Source organism: Gambusia affinis, linkage group LG18 (genome assembly GCF_019740435.1).
Source record: "Gambusia affinis linkage group LG18, SWU_Gaff_1.0, whole genome shotgun sequence".
Classification (NCBI taxonomy): Eukaryota; Metazoa; Chordata; class Actinopteri; order Cyprinodontiformes; family Poeciliidae; genus Gambusia; species Gambusia affinis.
In genome coordinates, this window is record NC_057885.1 from 19,647,203 (window position 1) to 19,669,916 (window position 22,714).

Genomic DNA, 22,714 nt, shown 5'->3' on the forward strand with positions numbered 1-22,714 from the left:
TTTTTATTTTAGTTATTTTTGTTGTATGGGTGCATGAATGTTATGAAATAAATTTTCGTACATACATTTCCTTTGTGTGACTGATATATTTAATGTCACACTTTTTATGACATCAGTCATGTCCAGATATAATATTTTGTTTGCATAACAATGTAATTTTGTATGTATCATCTTGTCAAGATCATAAGGATTTGGAGTTTACCAATGTTTAGTTCTGGGTCTTATGTTGAGTTTATCTGTGATATTAACTTCACTGTTTTACTAAAATACAGTAACTTCTAAAGTAATTAAAAATATCACTTTTTTGCATAGTATACTCTAAAATACATGTCAATATTTAATAATTTGGTTTCTCTTGCATCTTTCTGAATCCAGAATAGAATATAAAAAGTTGCTGATTTGCACTAAAGGTCAAACTGAAGGTCTTTGTGGCTAAGCGTGCTCCATCATCATGCACCAGAAGAAAGGGTGTGATGGCTTTATGTAATTTTTAATAAAAATCTTTCTTTGCTTGGGGATCACATATTTAAATAACTTTTATTTAAATATGCATCTCACTTAAAGAAGACACAAACCACTTTTAAACTTTTATGTAATGTGTGGTTGGGTTTCTGTTTTATTAGTTGGTACTCTGTCTTTCCACATCCATCCATCCATCCATTTTCTGTTCACCTTTGTCCCTAATGGGGTCGGGAGGGTTGCTGGTTCCTCTCCAGCTACGTTCCAGGCGAGAGGCAGGTTCACCCTGGACAGGTCGCCAGTCTGTCTGTAACAGGACTACCTTTAGCGGTTGGATTTTTGTTCAGTGAGAATGAACCTTGAGCCAGAGTCAGGTGGAGAACAGCAGCAGTTTATTTTTCACTCAGCATCAACACTATTTCACAGCTGAAACTGCAGTCTTAAATAGTCCTAGCTGTGACGGACCAAACCATATTAAATTCACAGGGGAATCCCTTAATCAATCTCCACCTATTTACATAAAATACATTTTATTAAATACAATACTTCTATTTACTTTTTATAAATATTTTCCATTTTATCATTACACCCTAAATAAATACCACAAAACCCATAAACCATTCCCCCCTACTCCTTTCAATGGCCTCTCCCAGAAACTATATATGGCATCTGGACCCCCGGGGTAGAATTTATCCAAACACCCTGGAGAGGACACAGAAAAGAAAGGTGAGTCACTTTACCACAGCACTCCACACTCAACAATAGTGATGGTGAGATGAAGCCTCATGAGGCATTGTACCACTTGAGCCAAATGGTTCGAGAAAGGGTTCATTTCTTGAGGCTTCATGTGCACACGAAACCACCTACTGGCCAGGTGTACAATCACAGCCAGCTGTATCTTAACACATGTGATGCATTGAATTTTTGTCTATTATGGCTCTTGGGAATGACTTCACAAAAGGTGTAGGACGAAATCATTTGTCCACATAAATTATGTATACACATATGTGTATAATAAAATATTGTTTGAATGTATTCTCTGTGTGTAATTATTCCCAAAATAGTAGTGTCATGTGATATGGCATGTTGTGTAATGTTAAGAAAAATGATTATTTCTAATGCTTTAAACAGTTAATTTTATGTCATGTGTAAAAGGTATCTTGAACATTCTATGTTGTATAAATTTCTTAGTTTTAAACAGATATTCTGTGAAGAATTTACAGGAAATTATCCACCAGAGTAAATGTCAAAGGTCAGGAACTAGATGCAGATCAAAGGAGATCTTTTAGGATTGTTATCAGGGCTCAGGAAGCCACGAAATTAGCATCTAGTGCAGGGCAGAAGCCGATTGGGTTCACAGAACATCAAAAGGTTTTATAACCACATCTGGCAGGGTTTAAACTAAAATGCAACATAGAATGTTGAGATCATTAACATTTTTCTAAGTATTAATAGCAAGTTTGTAACCAAAGTGTATTATCTAAGTTTAGAATGGTGAATGCTGAATGTATTTGAAAATTGTACTGTCTATGATAATATCTGAATCAAATGGAAAGTGTTTCATTGAAAATGTGTTTAGTATTAGAAAATTGTTTGAATGTTATGTTTTATGGGTTAGAAAAGGGATTTTACCTCATTTTGTGCTGTTGATTTTATGTGATAAAGCAAGGACTTAAATCTTTGGAAAATGCTGAATGCAGTAGACCAGAATTAGGTCTTACATTAAATTACGGAGCTTAACTTTGTGAAGGAGACACTCCGAATTTCACAGGTATCTGTGAAGTCTTGTTTTATGCTTTTATTTGCCCAAATGGCCTTAGAGCCCAGAAGACCAGGATGCAGCTGCTTGCTCCATTGTTCTTCCAGAGAGCAAATGGCCTTTGATCTCTGGCGTGAAATTAGGGGAAGTTCTAAGTTTTATTGGCGTCCAAGGTAGCGTCTGATTGGTCATACAGAGCTACACCTCAATTGAATACATTAAAAAGTTAGGAAACACCTCCACTATAAAAGTTCGTGCACAGTAATAATAAATCAGATTGCTGTTATTTTCTGCCGTTTTGGCATCAGCCTTCTCCAAAGACATGTCTTTGCCTTTTCTTTCTCTGTCTTTGTTTTAATTCTTTTGTCTCAGGTAATGAATGTATGTCTCTGTAACTCTGCAGTTTTCTTGTTAACTCATACGTTGCTTGTTGTGAGATTAAACGCTGTAACTCTGTGACGTCATCACACATCGTTGCTCCTGATTGGCACACGCTGCTTGCTGGAAGAACTCGGGAAATAGGAAGGAAATAGAGAGAGCCAAGCTTTTCCAAATTAAGCTAACTTACTATTTCTTTCTTCAACAGTAATAATGTTTTTCTGTGACTCTAGAAAAATGGCAAGAGCTTAATCAGGCAGAGGACAGTGAAAGTGCTTGTGGAACTAGGGAGGGGGTAGTGAATAGGCTAATGCTTGTGTAACTTGGATGATTTCATTCATTTTTATTAAGAAACAACAATTTCTCCACAGTTTTAGGTTTCAAATGATTTCTCTTTTTTGACACTACTTCTCCAGCCTTTGAAAAGACACGCTCACATGGCACACATGATGCCGGGGTGCATAAATAAATAAGTGCAAGTTTGTACAGATTGGGGTACAGTGACCGATGATTAGCCCAGTATTCCAGGGGGTTCTCCAACCTGCTTATGTTTGCCTCTGACAGGTAGCGCTGGACCTAGGTAGGCATCCATGTTGATGGATGTCCACATATCTGATGTAAGGCTAACAGCAGCCACCTTCTCTACTTTAGCCTTAGCGTGCTCCTTAGCAGACTCATATTTGGCCTCCACCATGACCTTCAGAGCCTAAAGGAATAAATATAAATATATATATATATATATTGCTGAATTGTGACACATACAATAATGTAGTCATTCGTTTCATGTATGGACCCACACATACCTGCCTTGTAGGGAGAACATAATAGATACAAATGTCCTGAATCCAACGTCATCCACAATAGTGAAAGGCTGGGTATCCTTCACTATCATGGAGACTAGAGCTTCATCCAGCTCTTGTTTTCTGGTGGCGGGTTAAAAAGGAATAAATACAGTGTCTGTTACCTGTCTTTATTTGCACAACAAGCAAACATCAGCATGCAAAAAATTGTGATAGTGTGTTTGCAATATAGTAATGAAATACCTTGGCTGGGTGAAGCTCCAGTTTCCTCCCTATTCTCATGCAAGGCACGGAGGTGCCTTAGCATGGATGAGGTGTTATTATTGTACCTCAACTCCTTGGTGCACAATAAACACCTCACCTTTACAGAAAATAATAAACAGTGAAAAATACAGTTCCTCATAAGCAAACCTAATGCATCTGCAAATGTTCAATTCACCTTACCTTGTTAGGGCTTATCAAATCGAAATGTTCCCACATAGGGGAAATCCTCCTCTTTCTCGCTGGCTCCATCCTACTCCTATCCTGTCCTCGCGCTCCTAAACCTCCTATCTATCTCTCTCCTAAACTCTCCAAACATCAAACAAACTGTCTCAAACTAAATAACCACTATCCAAACTCTGCTATCCAAACTATCAAAACTCTATCCACTCTCTCAACTGACCGCAACTCGTCTACAACAACCCACATTTTGAATGGAGCCTGTGGGGTTTATAAAGCTGTCAAACCGCGCGACAAAATCTGAGCCACTTCCCGAAGCAGTCACGTGGTACAGCCGGGCAGCGAGGCCTCGGACGTCATCGTTTTCGGCTCCTCCCCTAAACGAAGCAAGTCTCGATACGCGCTTTACGGAAACGCCCCCTCCATTACTCGACACGCCTCGAAGCCTCGGCTCATCACGTAACATCACTAGTGCTTAGGTATCCATTGTTCAATCTGTGCTGGTGACAAAGACCTGTTCTTACACCCATGAAATTTTGAGAGACAGAGTAATCAGAGTACTTCTCTCATGCTGCAGTTTAATGCAGTGACAACGGTGCATTAAAGGATGGAGCCACTACCAATCAATCCCAGAATAGGCTTACTAGCTGATTGCTGATGGAGGACTAGTTACTTAAATAAGAGGACAGAAATATTGATGCTTGAAAAATAAACTTTCAACAATATTCTAACTCTATGTACATTGTTATTTTTGCTTTTATAAATTAATATGAATTAATATTTATTGTAAATGTTTTTGCTGTCAACTCCTGTAATAAGAAATCAAACAACTTAATAAAATCTTTTAGTTCTGTACTGGGGCTTTTACTGCTTCTGCACAAAATATGCAGTTTGACACAAAACCTAGTTCTGTTGTACAGGAGGAGGAGCAGCTGTATTTTATGCATACAATGTGTTGTTGGAGCGAGTCACTATGATACTTCAAACAAACCTGTAAGCCACTGATAAGTGAAGGAAGCCTGAACTTAAGTACTTGGAAATGTAGAAAATTCTTCATAATACAATAACTTTTTAGAGCAAAGTGTACTCTTACTCATAAAATGATGAGTAAATATTTTTTTTAAAATCACTTTAGGTTCATGGAATTATGATCAAGTGATGTAAAGTGTCAAGTTCACCATACTTGATACATACAATTGGGCATTACAGTATATTGTCCCATTTTTAAAAAAAACTCAGATTAAAGGAAAAGGAATAAATACTTAAAAGATGCCTCAAAGAAAATGGAAGCCAATGCAAAAAATGAGTAAAAACTTTAATTACAGAAGAAATTAATATACTCGAAGCATGAATTATGAGAATCACATCTGTCAAAACAAGTTATATAACATCTAAATAGTATTTTGTGACATTTGAATGTACATAATACACATTACACCAGGGCTCCCCAAACTCGGTCCTCGAGGGCCGGCCCCCTGCATGTTTTAGTTCTCTCTTTGGTTTAATGCACCTGAATCAGATGATGGCTCGTTAGAAGGCCTAAGAAGAACATTGACATGCTGAAAAGGTTGTTGGTGCCACCAGGGAGAGAACTAAAACGTGCTGGATGCCGGCCCTCCAGGACCGAGATTTTTCCTTTCTGTGAAAACAAGTTATATAACATCTAAATAGTATTTTGTGACATTTGAATGTACATAATACACATTACACCAATATCTACATGCAAAGATTATTCTGACTTACAAAGCTGGATCACCAATTATTCAGTATTAAAACGTGTCCAACAAACCAGTCATTCATATGTTTTTCAGTTCAGTTTCAAGACTTCATGAAACTTCTTCAGAAGTTGATCATCATCATCTTTGGCCAGCTGCTCTACAACGTGACGGACTCCGTTCTCCAAGGCAGAGTAGTAACGCTTCAACTCCTTCAGCTCAGCTTCCATCCTTTTCTCCAGCTTCTCTTTATCCTGTTGAGCTTCTCTTAGCAGCTGCTCGTACTCTGCCCTCACGGCTTCCACTTCCTCCTCCAGTCTTTTCTCATAGAACAGTTTGAGTTCACGCTCTTTCTGATCCAGCATATCTACTGTCTTTTCATATGTGTCATTAGAGTAAAACTTTCCTTCTTTCTTCTGCACCATGTCCTCAACCTTCTCTAGCAGACCAAGAACTTGTCGACGATCGTCAGCTCTGAGGTTATTGAAGACATGGTATCTATTTCCAGCCTTCTCTAAGATCTCCTTCAATTCGGGTCCAGCCTCCTTTAACATCTCGTCAAAGTCCGTCTTCTCCACCTCATCACCATGTGTGAAGAGGATCATGGAGTATTTCCAGGCTTCCTCTCCAAAAATTTCCTTCACCTTCATCACAGCATCTCTCTCCTCTTTAGAGAATACTCCGATTCTGATCACCAGCAGAAAGGCGTGGGGACCAGGAGCCGACATGTTGATGCATTTTGAGATTTCTCTCTTCACTTTTTCATCAGACTGATAGGTGTCAAAGAGACCGGGAGTGTCGACAACAGAAACCATCCGGTTGAACACTTCTTCTCGTTGTTTGGAGCATTCAGGGGTCTCTAAAGAACAAAAATTCAAATATAGTTTGTGAAGGTACATTGAGATTTACAAAGCAGATGTTATGGCACACACATAGCATGAAAGCAGTCTTTATGATGGCCCTGTGGCTTCTGATTGTTTTTGAACCAATAACATTATTTAACAATTCAGATAAACTAAAATTATGTTCCTGCTCCTTGGAGGATGAAGAGTCATATGTACAGCAAGAATGAGCTGTTTATTAAACACTGCAAATTAAAAATAATATTGTGAAGAAAATATAAGATTAATCACAAGGCAAACAAAGAGCAACAAGTCATCCAAACTGAAGAAAAGTTGCTTATGTGCTGCAAGAACTGTACAGTAATGTAGATTTGTGGCTTGTTTATTAAAATGAAGCACTTGGACAATATTGGTCCATCTGTGTGTTTCAGAGTTTTACCTGAGGAGTGTTTGGTCGCTGCTCTGAAGGCTTCTCTTCCTAATATGGTGTTTCCACTGGAACTCTTTCCTACACCAGTCTTCCCAACAAGCACCAGCCTTAAGTCAGAAACTGGAACACAGAAAAGGAGATTAAAATTGATACAACAAGCGTCCAGTCCCGTCCAGTATGGAGTAAGATTTGCTAGCAGTAGACAGTCTAAAACAGGACTTAATCTGTGTATGAAAGTGTTTTTTACTCATTCTGAATTGTTTCTGAACTGTCTGTGCCGTGTGCTGGAGCCTCTCTCCCCCATGGAGCTCAAAACTTTCAGCAGCCAGACGTGAAACTGTTCACCGCTATGTTTAAAGTCTGTCTGCATTCTAAAAAATGTCTCAATTAAAAGCAAATAGAGATTCTAGTTATGTTTTATTAAATTAAACCAACACAGCACACCTAAAACAAAGCTGCTTAAAAGCTTATCACAGGAGATTTTACTTGCATCACATGAGAGCGCCGCATCGTCTACTTTCCAAAGACACTGATTGCTAAGGGGATTGGTGCATTTGATTTAAAAGCCTGGTCCCAGTACTAAGTGCAGAAATACAACACTTAGTCAGACACAACCAGAGCCAGGAAGAGCATTTTACTGCCGTCAATCACTCATGCTCATTTTGCTACACCACTGCTTCCCCTGCCATGAATGCTAAGGCTAGTTAGCATATTTATCTGCTGATAAATAGTTTTCCTGTAACAGTAAATTGTTTTTCCACCATTAGCACACTGAGCAAAGAACAGGAGGCTGGTTGACACTGCGAAGACTCTCGTCCTGACTGATTAGGAGTTTTTGACAAGAAGCAGCACATTTTTAAAAACTACAATAGTAAGACAGGGAGGAGGTGGAAATTGATTTATCTCACAGATTATATGTCTCATGTATATCATCGTATATGTGTGCCCGTGTGTGTGAAGTACTTCTTTCTGCGTTATCTATACAGGTAGCCTTCATTACTGTATTGATATGTTTATATTTGTTTTGGTTTGGACTTTGCTTTTAGAGAGAGAGACAGAGCAATTATACAATAAGTCAATGGTCTCCTTATTAAGCACGTCTGTCTAAATGCTTGTTAATGTTAAGATTTGCATCACTAATAAACAGTCAGCAAATCTTCAGTAACAATGTAATGCATATGCATTGTACATTTTGTCAATACCCTGATTCAAAAATGCCACAAAGAATTACATTTATCAAAGTTAAAGTGAGCCTAACACTGAATGAGCTAGGGGCTTAATAACATTCATTACATATTAACTTAATTTTTTACAATAATGCACTGAGACTTCAGTATTTTGCCCCAGGACTCAAGAGACTCAGACTGGCAGGCAAGTTATGCAAATGTTGCTTTTAATACAGGGACTGTATAGAACTGCATTATAATAATAAGCTTAATATGTATAACTGATTTTCATAAGACAAGTATTAATTAGTTTGTAAGTATTCAAAGATTTCACATTTTGTTTCTTTAATGTTGCCTTTATTTTTCAAATTACCATTTAACTTCTTTCTCTAAATTTTGTTTTGTAATTTTTGTTTGTTCTTTTTCAGAGCTGCTGCAAAACACAGACTTATAATCAAAAATATAACAATAACTAATTAATTGTTTAAAATTTTCACTATATTAGCTGAACCTTTGTTTCAGAACAATCTGTTGGGAACACATGATTATGTTAGATTGGAAGAATGGAAAAGATTTGTGATTTTTAAAAGATATCAGCAAAATAATTGTAATGGGACTTTAATTTAGAAAGGCACATGTTTTAAAATGATGGGAAAGTTGTTTGAAATGATTTGAACCCAGATTTACATGAAGACAAAAACACACTGGTACTGAGATAGAAATCTCACATGCTGGAGGAATGTCCATGCTGCCTTTTCTGCCCCGTACTTTCTCTGCTCCTACACAGAGACAGGAGGACCAGAACAAATGTTGTAATTAATGCACAATAGAATAACTCTTATACATCACATTAGAGCCGAACAGTTAGCCAATGACATTTATTTAAGCCAGTTGTAACCACTGAATAATGAAAGTGAAAGGAACACTGAATGAAAGCTGCGTGAGAAGCAAATCGTTCGTTGAAAAGAACAATTTATTCACAAATGGCTCTAAAACTTAAACATACGTTTATTCTACGATTAATTGTCCTATAAATAAACAGATTTATAGCTACAAATCCAGTGGGAAACCTAGTTTAACCTTCCTATGGTGTTAGGGTCCCTACGGACCCGTTTTGAGTTTTAGCATGCATAAAAGTACTTCATACATTTGTTTTTTGCGTTGAAACTTTTTGACTTTGTCAGGGACTTCCATTTAAACAAAGTAAAATCAATTTTTTGTTTTTTAATAAATTATAAAGTGCTCTGGTGAAAAAAATGACTTTTGTGGTGTTCGGGTCATTTGTGACCCAGTTAAAATTTTTGATTATATTGAATCATTCCAATCCAAACGTGGCAACATCCGTTGGAGTACAGTTCCTCCTGATGTGCATGGAAGGTCAGCTGCTGCAAACATCATCAAAATGACCCCTGGGGTCAGGAGGTTTGCTGTGAGAAGAATAAGTGACATCAAGACGTGGTTTGATCTTTTTTTGCCATTGTCACTAAAAAAACAGTCAAAATTGCTATGACAAACCTTGAGGGGAAAAAAGTCCATGGCAACACATGGAAAGACATTGATGAGACGTACCTGGATGCCTACATTGGTGTTCTCCTGGCTGGAGTTTACAGATCCAGCAATGAGGTAACTGAGAGTTTCTGGGATGCATCAACGGGCAGAAATATTTTCAGGGCAACAATGTCTCTTCGGACCTTTCAGATGATCTCAAGAGTCCTCAGATTTGACAATCAAGACACCAGAGCAAAATCTGACAAGCTTGCTCCCATCAGGGATGTTTGGGAGAAATGGGTGCAACTCCTTCCACTGATGTTCAACCCAGGGCCAGAGGTGACAGTGGATGAACGTTTTCTCCCTTTCCGAGGAAGATGCCCGTTCTGGCAATACATGCCCAGCAAGCCAGGCAAATATGGCATAAAAATCTGGGCAGCCTGTGATGCTAAAACAAGCTATGCATGGAACCTACAGATTTACACAGGCAAATCTGCAAGCGGCAACCCTGAAAAAAAACAAGGAAAACGTGTAGTCCTCGATTTGATAATATTAAAATTAAAATCTTTTTTTTTTTGTTGAACATTTAAGAAATGTGTTTTAATATCTCTCAGTTACACTCAGGTAACAGAACAACTGATTATTTTGTTGCCTTCTTCTCTTAAGGTTCATTTGACCACTTTTTAGACATTGAAAACGAGGGGTATGCTGTTAAAACAAAGGCCCAGGGGGCCACAAAACAATATTAAAACCAATCTTTTCATGAATAAAGGAGCCCAACCAGCTAAACAAGAGTTAAGAAAAACATTGTTTTTCTGCAAAGATTGTTTTTAGGGTATTTTATGGCTGATTTAATACACGGGTCCAAAATGACCCGCTAACAGGCCGCTACAGATGGCAGCAGAAAGCTAACACCAGAGGAAGGTTAAGTGCGCCATGTTTTACTAAATGTTTAACAATCTAAACTCATAAAAAACCTTTAATAAACTCACCGAATACCTCGCTTTCTGCCATCCCGATGATCTGAGTCAACTTATGATCGTATAAATTAATGTTCCAGCATTAAATTATTAAAAAATTAGACCTTCAAACCGACGCCAAAGCGAAGCGACCGAATCTTGCAAATCATCGTCGAGGGCAGCAACACAGTTTTCATCCGGCTACTCCTTCAAAATAAAACATTTTTGCTTGTATTTAAAACAAAGTGAACAAGGCCTTTGTTCAGTTTAGACTGATTTCATCTCCATGATGACAGGATTCATGTCTAAATCTATTTCCTTAACTTATGCTACTAACTGTGGTTACATAATTAATAGCAGCTGCTGTACAAACTTCTTCTTCCCCTACTTTTTTTTTTTAATAAACGATTTTTATTATTGAAACGGAAATGTGGCTATAATCTGTAGTTATTTAATTAGATAATTATGGTTAGAAGAAATATTTAGCCCATCTAATCTTTTTGTGATTATATTCAATAATTATTGTTAGATTAGAACTCTGCTGTGCTTTTACTTTGAAAACGTGTTTCTGGATGAGTACTGGATTCGTCAGTGAACGACTACACCCTAAAACAACGGTTTGACGCAGCAGCGCAAAACCGAAAGTAAATGAAAGAAGCAGAACTTAATGTTCGGTCTCGTTTCTTCCAGTGAAAGTTAACGTTCCCCCGAAGAGGTGAGTCCAGCTGTCAGAGAACGAGTTTGATCACCCGAGAAAATAAACATCTATTTTATGATAGGCTACTAACACTTCGTAGCCTACTTGTTCACTTAGGAGCAAACAGGACGCAGGTTGGTGGATGTTGGTTCAGCCTCTGGGTGCATGAATTCATCTGGAGGCCTCAGTGTGGCGAGCTGTGCGGAGCGGTAAGTACTGTACTGAAAGCTCTTTACGTTTTGGTCGGAGGGCTGCCTGGGATTTAAAATAACAGGATCGGCTGTTATTTTTCTCCATTGGTCAAAGAGTTGGTAAATTTTCCACACTTGAAAGTTAAATTTGTACAAAAGAAGCAACGTAGGACCGAAGGCCAAATGTGTCAAACTGGAGTCCAGCAACCTTTAGCTGCTTCTCTGTAAGCGCACATGAATCACATAAGTTAGCACATTAGCAAGATCCTGAAGGAGGGGATTCAGTCTTTTCTTTCAGGTGTTTTGGACTTGGGGAAACAACAAATAGTTGCAGGACACCAGCCCTCCAGGGGTGTCAAACTGCAGTTTGGTACCCCTATGGGTCATAGGCTGCTGCATAGGGCAGGGGTTCCCAAAGTATAGGTTGCGAGACACAAGGTCTTGAAATTATTTTCTGCATCATAGTGATGTGACCTCTGAGCATAGGGTCCAGGGGGACATTGGCCCCCCAACTTTACGGCCCTGCCCTCCTCTGGTCCCGCTAGACATTTACACAGGCTGCACACAACTCTGACAATCTGTGACTGACATCCCTCTGTGTTTATATGCAGACAGAGGTACAGATAAAACCTACAGCACTGAGATCTGGACCAAATCTAAGGCTACAGAACAGTCACACAGCTCTGGGTCGGGTTGGGACCATGAACCGGTCTGACATCTGAAAAAGAGGCTTTGACTCTGTTCCGGTCCAGTTCTGAACCAATTCTGCTAAAAATTAAATGAGATTTCTGTATTTGACACCAATTATAGGACTGTGACAATGTTTTCTTTCTAATGGTGTTGGGATGAAAAAAAAGACATCGGGCCCATGTCCTTTTATGGGTCCGGACCAAATGCTCACCCACACTTTGCCCAGAGCAGATCATTTTTGCTCAGGTCGAAAAATAATTACGTGAATTTGTTTTGTTTTGTTTCCTCTTTGCTCTTTCAAAAGCTAGTCAGGCATCAGTAGCCATAAATATCGATGGCTACTGATGGTTTTCAGGTCTCTGTTGAAATTCATTTTTGTCTGCTAAATAACAAGCACATTAAAGTTTATTCATGGTGTTTTTCATTTTGTTTTTAATGCAAAAAGATTGTCAGCAGCCTGGCTGGTTATCTGTCCCACTCAGAAATCTCTTTCCTGCACAATTTGTGGAACGTGCAGCAAATATCTGCCCTACCTTTTGGTTTTAGACCCAGAGCATCCAGATAGAGCTGCTGTGTCGTAACATGATGATGAGCTGGAACCATTAGGTTGTCCTGCTGCTCTAAATTGGCATTTCTGGATGATATTTGACATCAATTTTTTTTTTCAATCTTCCAAATATTTGACCAGTCATGGTTTTTGTCAGATCTATCTATTCTTGGCATAGTTGTATTGTGCGTATTTTGGACTTGTAATAAGTAGCTGAGCACAGGGAGCCCGCAGCTGTAAAGCTGTATGCACTGCGTGTACCTTGAAATTTTCCTTAAAGTAAAACAGCAAAAAATAATTTTTGATTTTTTTTTTTTGTTATCTAACCCTCTTTACTATTAACAACATTTAGGAGAAAAAAAAGATCTATTGTGTCAAAACATCTTGTACATAGTGAGTCTGTGTGAGTCCGTTGAGGCTTGGCGCCGGTTTATGAGCTGTGTGTGTGTGTGTGTGTGTGTGTGTGCGCGTGTGTGTGTGTGGTTTGGCGAACTGAAGAGCTGACGGGTCACCCGGTTGGACAACTGAACTGTTTTTCCTGCTACTGGTGCGTTCACATCAATGACGTCATCAATGACAAACACTGTGTTTTAATACCATCGGTCTCTGTATTCTGCTGTTCGTAGGTCGGCTGCAGGCATTTATCCGTCTTTTACGTTTTTCCGGACTCCTGTTTTGAAAATGGAATAAAGTCCATTCCGCGATCTAAATGCTCTGTGTAAAGCTGCCATCTGCATGTTCCCCACTGACAACTTTTAAAAATTTTTTCTGATTATTTTCCACCAAATTTCTATGATCGCAGCGCATTTAATAGCAAACAATCATCAAATCTGGCCAGACTGCAGCGCATGGTAGACCCAAATATGTTGTCCTCCAGGTAAGGGATGTTTACTGCTTACTTCGGAACAGATTGCGACAAAGCCACTGAATTGAACCACTGAATTGATTGACTGGTGCCATTATCTCAATTGAACAAGTGCGCGCCTGAACAAAATTAAGATAAATAGATCATGAAATAAATGTCTCACTGGATAATATACATTAATATGCCCTTTAATCGTTTTTATAAAAGAAATTAATTTTAAAATATGTATAATTATTTGGCTATATATCTTTAAATAAATTGGAGAATTATATGTATTTTTAGCTGGCCACCAGGTTGCCAGTTGGGGTCGCTGGTCTCTGGCACTGTTATTTTGTGGGGTCACAGGCTGAAAAGTTTGGGAACCCCTGGCTTAGGGCACCATCTGCTGAGTTGCCACCGCTACTGCAGCTCAAATAAATAAATCACATAGAAAATAATAAATAATACCAACAATGTGCAACTCTAACTAGCATCGTTTTGTCAACCTCCATCTCAGTGGCAGTTCTTTAAACCTTTACATCGGGGGGGCAAGGGAGAGGCAAAAAGCAGGATGGCAATGTTGGACTGTGAAGTATGTGCAAAATCACTTGCATGTAAATCAAGTCATCAAAATACCAGAAGCTCAATATTAAGTGACTTTATCCACCCTAAAATAGTTTTTTAAGTGGTGCTTGGGGATCTTCATCTTGTTGAAATAACCAGTTACACTCAGGCTTTAACCATCTAACTGTTGTTATAAAGTTGGAGACACTTCTGCTTCTTTGTCATTCCACTTGGCTTGTGCACTGCACCAGCATCATTAGCAGAAAAACATTAAATTAAAACCAGAAAATGAAAAAGATTTTAAATATATGTTGAGTGACCACTGGGAACCCTTGGCGTAGGGCACCATCTGCTGAGTTGCCACTGCTGCTGCAGCTCAAATAAATAAATCACATAGAACATAATGAACAATACCATGAATGATGACCTCTCATTTTGATGTTTTATGCAGTTACTATTATGCATGAACTGTGTATCTTTAATCTCGGTTCTGAAATTGTTGTAATTCTTTCTGTTGCATTTCACAGGTTTCTAATGTTCCATCATGGATGATCGTCTCTCCATTGTCCTTCTGGGAAAAGCTGGAGTCGGCAAAAGTGCTTCAGCAAACACCATTTTAGGACGAGAAGCGTTTGAATCCAGAGCATCATTTGGAAGAGTCACCAAACATGTCTCAATGGAAACAGGAACTGTGTTTGAGAAATCTGTTACAGTCATTGACACTCCAGATATTTCAGGATCAGAGGAGCAGATTAAAAACTCAGTATTTCCTCCAGGAGTCCATCCCTACTCTTTTCCTACTGGTTTTTAAAATTGATCGGTTCACTGATGAAGACCAGGAGACTGTAGAGGCAACAACCAGAGTTCTTGGGCCTCAGAGGATGAAAAACTGTTTCCTGCTCTTTACAGGTGGAGATACTTTAAAGACATCGTTATCAAATTACATTTCAGACTATAAATCAAGCTTACTTCCAGAGGTAGTCAAAAGTTTTTCATCAAGAACTCATCTTTTCAACAATAAAGATGAGGGACGGAGACAGGTCAGGGAGCTACTGTTGAAGTCTAGACACATCACAACAGGTAAGGTTTGATTACTGTCATATCTTTAACTGTTCTAATGCATTACACCCCAAAAGTAAGATGGATAGACTTACTGAAGGCAAATTAAGGTACTAAAGGCTGACAAATAAAATTAGCAATTTCATTTAAAAACCCTAATCTGACTCTTTGCAGGATTCAATTTGATGACAATAGACTGAACTCATGAAGAGATTTTCTAGTCATATTGGCCTTTCTACGACAATTTTATACTTAAAAGCAAATAATTTAATTCCCATAAGTAGGCCTGTCACGATAAGCGATAAATCAATTAATCGTACATAATTAAAACTATCGACGTCATTTTAATTATCAGCTTTATCGTCTCTTCCAGCCTTTTTCTCTTTCTGTTGATGGCACTGAATGAAAAAAGGCTCAACTCCGGTGCTCTCCATTGACCCTCCCTTCCTCATTTCCTTAGTGTAATACCCAGCGCACACTACACCATCTTAGAGCTGTCGGTCGATTGTCGGCCCATTTTCAAAACCTGAGAGATCACATTAACTGACAGAAATCCTAGGTAAAACGGTTCGATCAGGTTCGATAGTGCCGTGTTGTGTCCAACAATGGGCACAAAATAATGGCTACAAGTAAAGTTAACTAATTTTAAACCAGGCATTAATCAATGCTTTACTACAATCTACCTGCAACTCATGTGGCTCTAGTGTCAGCGTAACGTCCTGACTGAATAAAATCATTATAACCTATTTATGTCACGTTAACAAAGAACAGCTGAAAAGTTACCGGGTTCATCAACGTAGCAATTTCGCTCCAACTCCTCCCCTCGTCATTTCTATATTCTTTGCATGAAATGTTTTATAACCATTAATATTGTTTCCACATATCATCTCCAATGTCCGCTGGACTTCAGGTTGCGCCGTGTCAACTGTTTGGGATTCCCCTCTGTAATTTCCCCTCAGAAAGCAGGAGGAGAATCCGGCTTTCTGATTGGCTACCTGTCACATTCAACAGGCTGCGTTAACGATCCCAGTGGGGAAAACCCCTGATTTAGATCGGAGCCCCACAACGATCTACCGTAACACACCACACACTACAAGATGATAGCAAGCGATAATCTTAGAACGATAAAAGTTCTAAGATTGTTGTAAGGGGAAAATGTAGGTGTGAACCAACATGTAGTGTGAACTATTGCATCAGGTAGTCGATGTACCCATCTTCTCTATTTAAATCTAATGATTACTGAAGGGCAATATGGTACACAGACTTCATAATTTTGGTTGAATACAGTATTTATTTACACTTTGGTGTTTTTTTTAGTACATCTTTGTTAATGAAGACTGAGAATCCATTTTATTTTTGTTTTTGGTTGTTTTGTTTATTTTATCAGTTCCAGTGTTGAATGTTCTTCTGAAAATAAAGTGTATCTATCTTTGGCAGGAAATTGCATGTATTATTATGTCATTTCCATTAAATCTGTGTACGAAGGTCTTCAAACAATATTATTGTCTATCGCAATAGTTTTTGAGACAATTAATCGTTCGGCAAAATTTGCTATTGTGACAGGCCTACCCATAAGCCTTTCTCTTTGAAGCTTAGCAATATGTATTAAAATTAATAACCCCATAAATACTCATTTAAATTTACAGTTAATTGAATAATATATAATTTTCTGATAATTTTAAACTACAGCTTGCTTACCTGGGCCAATTGATTTTTGAAAAAATCTAATAAATAAAAATAAATGACAGACCTTCTGTTTTGGAGCAAATTGGTGGAAGTAATGAAGGGGCATCGTGTGGCGCAGTGGTTAGAGGAAGGGCCAAAGACCTCGACATGGCTGTCCTGAGTTTGACTCTAGTCCTTGCTGCATGTCTGTCCCCTTTTCTCCTTGCCCTTTTCCTGTAAGATTACAATATAATAAAGGCCACTAGTATCTAAAAAAATCTCTAAAGAAACAAGAGAAGATTTTAAAACTGGTTTGAATAACAGAACATGAGACCATAAACAAAATGACTTTATATTGTTTGAAAATAGGAAGCTTGTGGACAAATCCAATTTCAAGCAAACACACAAAACCAGCAAATGTGTTAAATGACAAAAGTAGGAAGTGTGAAGATTTCCACACTTAAAATATTAATTGCTTTTGAATCTACATTAACACATTAATTGTATATTTTTGCTTTATATTATCTAATATGTATTTTTTTGTAAAACTACAAAAGAAAGCATTTTTACATATTTTTTTTCCATCATGCTTTAGAAACACTATTTTTAGTTTTAGCTTACAAAAAAGTCACAACCTGTTTTTTTTCCACAGGCACCAACCTGGAGACGCTTTTGGAGGATCTGGGATTGGATCAGTTCTACGAAGAGAAGCTGTCACTCAGCAAGATACTGGAGATCAATGAGAAGATCATCAGTGAAGAGCCTCCAAAGTGTAAATCTGATCTTTCATGGTATTTTCTCAAGAAACTGATGATGGTGAATGTAACAGCTAGAAAGATAAAATGCACCTCAGCCTCTGAATCCAACAGTGATGATTCATTGAGTGATGATTTTTATTTTGATGATCTTCTTGCTTGTCCAAATGTTGATGAGACACTAAATCCTCTTGATATAATCACTGCTCTCTTTCTGTGTTCTGATGGGTTTGTTCATCAAGAACTGGCTCTAAAAATGTCCATGTGTCAATTCTCTGTTCCTCTGCTGCTTCCTAACTGTGATACACAGCAGTGCACCCTCATGCTGTGGGCCATGAGAGACATTGTTAAGAAGTACAGACCTTCAGCTCTTGCAAAAACAAAAGGTTTCATAGAAGAAAGAATAGTTCTTTCTGAACTTCCAATGATCTCATTTGTGAGACTGGGTAAGTGCTCTCTGTCCAAATCAGAGATCCTCAATAAACTTTTAAACAACCCAGATGACACCTTTGTTCACCACAACATGGAGTGTGGAGACATTCAGAGAAGAATATCTAATGGACTGACTGAAATGACCTGGTACCTTCCCTGTGGAAACAAAAACATGGACATCTTCAGTGAACCAGTTGCTATAGCTAACCTTCGTGGAGACATTGCTTCATTTGAAACTCAATTCTCCTTTTTGTGTCAGACATCTGCTGCAGTTTTTGTTTTCTTTGACCAGCTGGACTCTGAGTGTGAACTGCTGATGAACAAAAAACACAAAGCTCAGATCTTCTTAGTGGGAAACCAACAGAACAAAAACATCAGAGATGATTCTGTTAAAAAATTGGTAGCCAGTCTGGCCTTGACTAAAAATAACATTCTAATAAAGCCAAAACAAACAAGTGATGCAGATTTTGTTAAACTATTGAGGAAAAGAGTCAGTGATGTAATTAATAACCCACAGTTGAAGATGTCAGTACAGCAGATGGCTGGTGTTGCTCATGAATTGGGAATCACAGTTGATGAAGATTCTCCAGAGTGTCAGGATGGAAATAAAAATGCAGATGCCATCACTGCAGAGATAAAATATACTTTTCTATTCAAAGAAAATCAGTTTCCTTTACAAGGTCAAATATGGAAGGAACTGACATTTTTGGAAAAGGAAGAATTTCGTCTCCGAAAAGTTGGTTCTGAAGACATAGAAAACTATAAGAGCACTCTTATAAAGAAAAGAGAAGAGCAACGTCAAAAACAAAACTCCTATGCAATGTCAAGTGTAATGACTTGCTTCATTAGTGCAATATCCAGGCCACATAGAGAAAGGTGTTACTTTCTGAAATGGATGAGAATGAATCTCGACAATTTGTCTCGAATCAAACTTTCTGGCCTCAGGGAGCTTTACAAGGAAAAATGCAAAGATTCTGAAAACAAACAAGAGATCAAAGAAATTGACCAACAACTTTCCAGCAGCTCACTGGGAGTTGAGCACTTCTTCCGTGAAATGGGTCAGATCTACGAAGCTTCTCTTTGCCTTCCAGAAACAGAACCATCACGTCAACAACTGCAACATCTGCCCAGACTCTGTGCTCAGTTGTTGCTGGATGGATTTCCTCTTGAGCTTGTAGATGGAGATGCTTCCAACATTCCTCTCAGTTGGGTGAGTGATGTTCTCTCTCAGCTCAATGACTTGGTGTCTCCAAAGAACAAGATCCTGGTTGTCACAGTTCTTGGAGTTCAGAGCACAGGGAAGTCCACTCTCCTTAACACCATGTTTGGAGTCCAGTTTGCAGTCAGCAGTGGTCGATGCACTAGAGGAGCCTTCATGCTGCTCATCAAAGTCAATGAAGACTTCAAGAAAGTTCTCAACTGTGACTTCATGATGATCATCGACACTGAAGGCTTAAAGTCACCAGAGCTAGCACAGCTGGACAACAGCCATGAGCACGACAATGAGCTGGCAACACTTGTTGTTGGTCTGAGTGACATCACCATTATCAATATTGCAATGGAGAATTCAACAGAGATGAAAGACATCCTGCAGATAGTGGTGCATGCTTTCCTCAGGATGAAGGAGGTCGGCAAAAAGCCTCGATGTCAGTTTGTTCACCAGAACGTTTCTGATGTTTCAGCCCATGACAAGAACCTGAGAGACAGGAAGCTGCTGTTAGAACAGCTGAATGAGATGACCCAGGCAGCAGCTAAAATGGAGAAGAAAGAAGAGAACAAGAAATTCACTGATGTGATGGAGTATAATCCAGACACTGGGAACTGCTACGTTCCTGGACTCTGGAATGGAAACCCACCAATGGCTCCAGTCAATGCAGGATACAGTGAGACCGTCTATGAACTCAAGAAAAACATCATCCAACAGCTGGGAAAGTGTGAGTCAACTTCTAACAACATCTTGGAGTTCAGTGAGTGGATAACCAGCCTGTGGAACGCAGTAAAACATGAAAACTTCATCTTCAGCTTCAGAAACAGCCTGGTGGCTGATGCTTACATGAGGCTCTGCACAGAGTACAACCAATGGGAGTGGGAGTTCAAAAAGGAAATGTACAAATGGGTTACCACAGCAGAAACTAGAATTTCCAATTTTGGTTCATTTATTGAAACATCTGAAGTATCTGATATGAATGAATTCATCACTGAGTTAAAAGCAGATTTCAAATATCTTCACCAGTGTGTCCCATCAGTTGCGTTCAAATCTTTCTCCTAAGGGAAGCCATGCATGTGAACTACTGAGTAAAAAAAAAACTGTGGACGGGAACCTTTTACATACAAACCTGAAGGAGTGAAGGAAAACATCAAAACTTTTTTCAAAGGACTTTTTACCTGGACGGATCTAATAAAGGCAAGACAAAATATTGCTGACAGCATCATCTTTGCTTGCAATGAATTTATTAGTGATAAAATCAAGAGAAAAACTAATTATCATGATACTTACATCCAGGAGATCCTTCACATCGATGAGAAGCTGAAAAATGCTAAAATTGATAATGACATTGAGTTTGAGGTTTCTCTGAAACAACACATCTGTGGATCTGCAGCCAGAAAGTTTCAGAAAATGCATGAAGAATTTATCGAAGAAAATGATCCTCATAAATGTCTGCAGAAAAACAAGGAAAGGTTTTGCACAGATTTCAAAGACGTGTTTCAAGAAAAAGACCAATGCCAGAAGAAAGCTGAAGAATTCACAAACCAATGTCGGAAACCTGCTGTTGAAAACTTCATCTATCGTTCTCTTGGTCCTGATATTGTTGATAAAATGATGACAAGAAAAGAGTTCAGCACACGAATGTCCTTCCAGTATTCAATTTTACTGGATCTGATTTCAAAGGGTACATTTGAAAGCTTTAAGAGCTACACTTGTTCATATGAAGATTACGTGAAATCCTGGATATCTGGTAGAATAAAGGAGACATTCTCGTCTGAATCTACTCTATGTGAGTTAGAGGACAAACATCTCAAGTCCTGCATCGACCACATAAATGCTGCCATTAAAAAGGCAAAAGCAGAAAAGACTGACAGTCTGAAGACATTTGTTGTCAAGATCTGCACTGAACTTGGTGATAAACTGGTAATTTCCCAAGATGCTCTTGATGCCTTCATGGTTCTAAACAAGTCTGACCAGGAACAGTTTGGTCACTGGCTCAACAAGTTTGTGGAGGAAATGACAGAATCTCTTAGAGAAAAGTTTAAAAACACAAAGTTTGAAACAAAACTCTCTCTTCTCCATATAAAACCAGAGAATGAGCTTTTCACCAGAGTGATTGGTTGTGGCAAACAGTGTCCATTCTGCAAAATACCCTGTGATGCAGGTGGAGAAGCTCACAATCAACACTTTGCTGCTCTGCATCGACCAAATGGTTTAGGTGAGTACAGGAATACGTTCTCTGGGAAACTCATTACTGACATCTGCTCTTCTCTTGTTATCAGTGACAAAAGTTTCGGGTGCAAAGATGTTGCATTCCATCTTTACAAAGAATATAGGCAGATTTACCCCGACTGGAGTATTCCTCCAGATTTGAGCCTTGAGGCGTCAGACTATTGGAAATATGTGATGAACAAGTACAACAAGGAATTTGCTGAAGCATATAATGCAAACCCTGCTGACATTCCTGATGCTTGGAAGAAAATCACAAAGGAAGAGGCAGTGGAAAGCCTCAAGAAATCATTCAACATCAAGTGAAACCATAGTTCATGTTTAGTTGTAAGAACACAATTGATTCTTGAATGTAGAGTATTTGTTTCCTTTTTTTGAAAGGCCCAGTTTAAAGAAAAAAGGGATGAGCCCAATTTACATGTTGGGTTCACCCCTTTCACGAAAGCCAAAATAAACAGCTTTGGCCTAATTTTAAATCTGTCGATTTGATGTGGTTGAACTGATTATGTATTTCTGTATATTAAATTTATCTGTTTTGTATTCCAAATTATCTTGAGATTACATTTGCTATGAATTAATGCTAAAACAATAAACTTTATTGGATTAAGAATGATGTCAAATTATTTTTGTTTTGGTTATTTTTGCTGTATGGGTGCAGGAATGTTATTAAATAATTGTTCTTATAAATATTTAATTTGTTTGATTATTCAGTGTCATTTCCAGATTGTGTTTTGTTTGCATAAAAATGTCATTTATTTTTTCCCTTTTTATCATTTTGTCACATTCATAAGGATTTAGGGTTTACAAACATCTAGTTCTGGGTTTTATCTTGAGTTTATCTCAGACTTCATTCAAATGTATTTAGGTTTTTATCCTCAGCATTTATGATCAAATGTAGCAGATGACTTGCTTTTTGTCAGATCTCTCTACTGTGCTGACTTGATGTGTCGTGCTAATTATGTTAAATGATTTTATTTCTAAATAAATGTCATAGCAGCTGATGCTCTTTTCTTCTGTAAACAAATGGAAAGCTGCTCATTTTTGCTTAAAATAAATAATATTCTACAAATAAAGAAATAGGACATTTTGTTTATGACATGCTTAATAAAATATACTGTTGTGGATCTACAAAACTCTTTATTAAAAGAGTTTCAGAATTTACTAAAAATCACTTTATAATATTTGTTGCTTATTTAAAAATTATCTCGGATTTAAATCAGGTGCCAAATAACAGTTTCACCAGTCTGATATTTTTCTACTTTATGTAATTTCATAGAATACTTTAGTTAAAACAATGCACCTGTTGCACATTAAAGACTAATAGTACAGAAAACTAAGCTGGACATTAACAGCCTTACCTAATCTCTGGCTGTGAGGGTCAACAACAAACTCTTGAA

At 38.1% G+C, this 22,714-nt stretch overlaps 2 protein-coding genes across 3 annotated transcripts; one reads left to right on the forward strand and one right to left on the reverse strand.

Annotated features, from left to right (window-relative positions):
• Positions 1-5,133: 5,133 nt before the first annotated feature.
• On the reverse strand, positions 5,134-10,632 carry LOC122819833 (GTPase IMAP family member 7-like). 2 transcript variants are annotated; one of them, XM_044096816.1, is made up of 4 exons: positions 10,478-10,632; positions 8,719-8,769; positions 6,834-6,944; positions 5,134-6,411 (listed from the first exon to the last, which is right to left on the reverse strand). In XM_044096816.1, exons 2-4 carry the CDS (start codon positions 8,735-8,737, stop codon positions 5,645-5,647), a joined length of 897 nt encoding a protein of 298 aa, XP_043952751.1. In that variant the 5' UTR covers positions 8,738-8,769; positions 10,478-10,632; the 3' UTR covers positions 5,134-5,644. The 2 variants fall into 2 exon arrangements, with proteins under 2 accessions (XP_043952751.1, XP_043952750.1); XM_044096815.1 differs by having other exon boundaries at positions 10,471-10,632.
• A 410-nt stretch (positions 10,633-11,042) lies between these two features.
• LOC122819832 (up-regulator of cell proliferation-like) lies at positions 11,043-22,321 on the forward strand. The gene is made up of 4 exons (XM_044096813.1): positions 11,043-11,152; positions 11,252-11,343; positions 14,498-15,050; positions 17,347-22,321. Exons 3-4 carry the CDS (start codon positions 14,639-14,641, stop codon positions 20,148-20,150), a joined length of 3,216 nt encoding a protein of 1,071 aa, XP_043952748.1. The 5' UTR covers positions 11,043-11,152; positions 11,252-11,343; positions 14,498-14,638; the 3' UTR covers positions 20,151-22,321.
• Positions 22,322-22,714: the final 393 nt, after the last annotated feature.

What these genes read in the sequence shown, in the direction of transcription:
- LOC122819832 (XM_044096813.1), top strand. Translation starts at nt 14,639, where the DNA reads ATGTCTCAATGGAAACAGGAACTGTGTTTGAGAAATCTGTTACAGTCA. An exon ending in GTCTAGACACATCACAACAG is followed by an intron (nt 15,051 to 17,346) that starts GTAAGGTTTGAT and finishes TTTTTTCCACAG; the next exon opens with GCACCAACCTGGAGACGCTT.
- LOC122819833 (XM_044096815.1), bottom strand. Translation starts at nt 10,492, where the DNA reads ATGGCAGAAAGCGAGGTATTCG. An exon ending in GGCAGAAAGCGAGGTATTCG is followed by an intron (nt 8,770 to 10,470) that starts GTGAGTTTATTA and finishes GTCTCTGTGTAG; the next exon opens with GAGCAGAGAAAGTACGGGGC. An exon ending in CATGGACATTCCTCCAGCAT is followed by an intron (nt 6,945 to 8,718) that starts GTGAGATTTCTA and finishes TCTGTGTTCCAG; the next exon opens with TTTCTGACTTAAGGCTGGTG.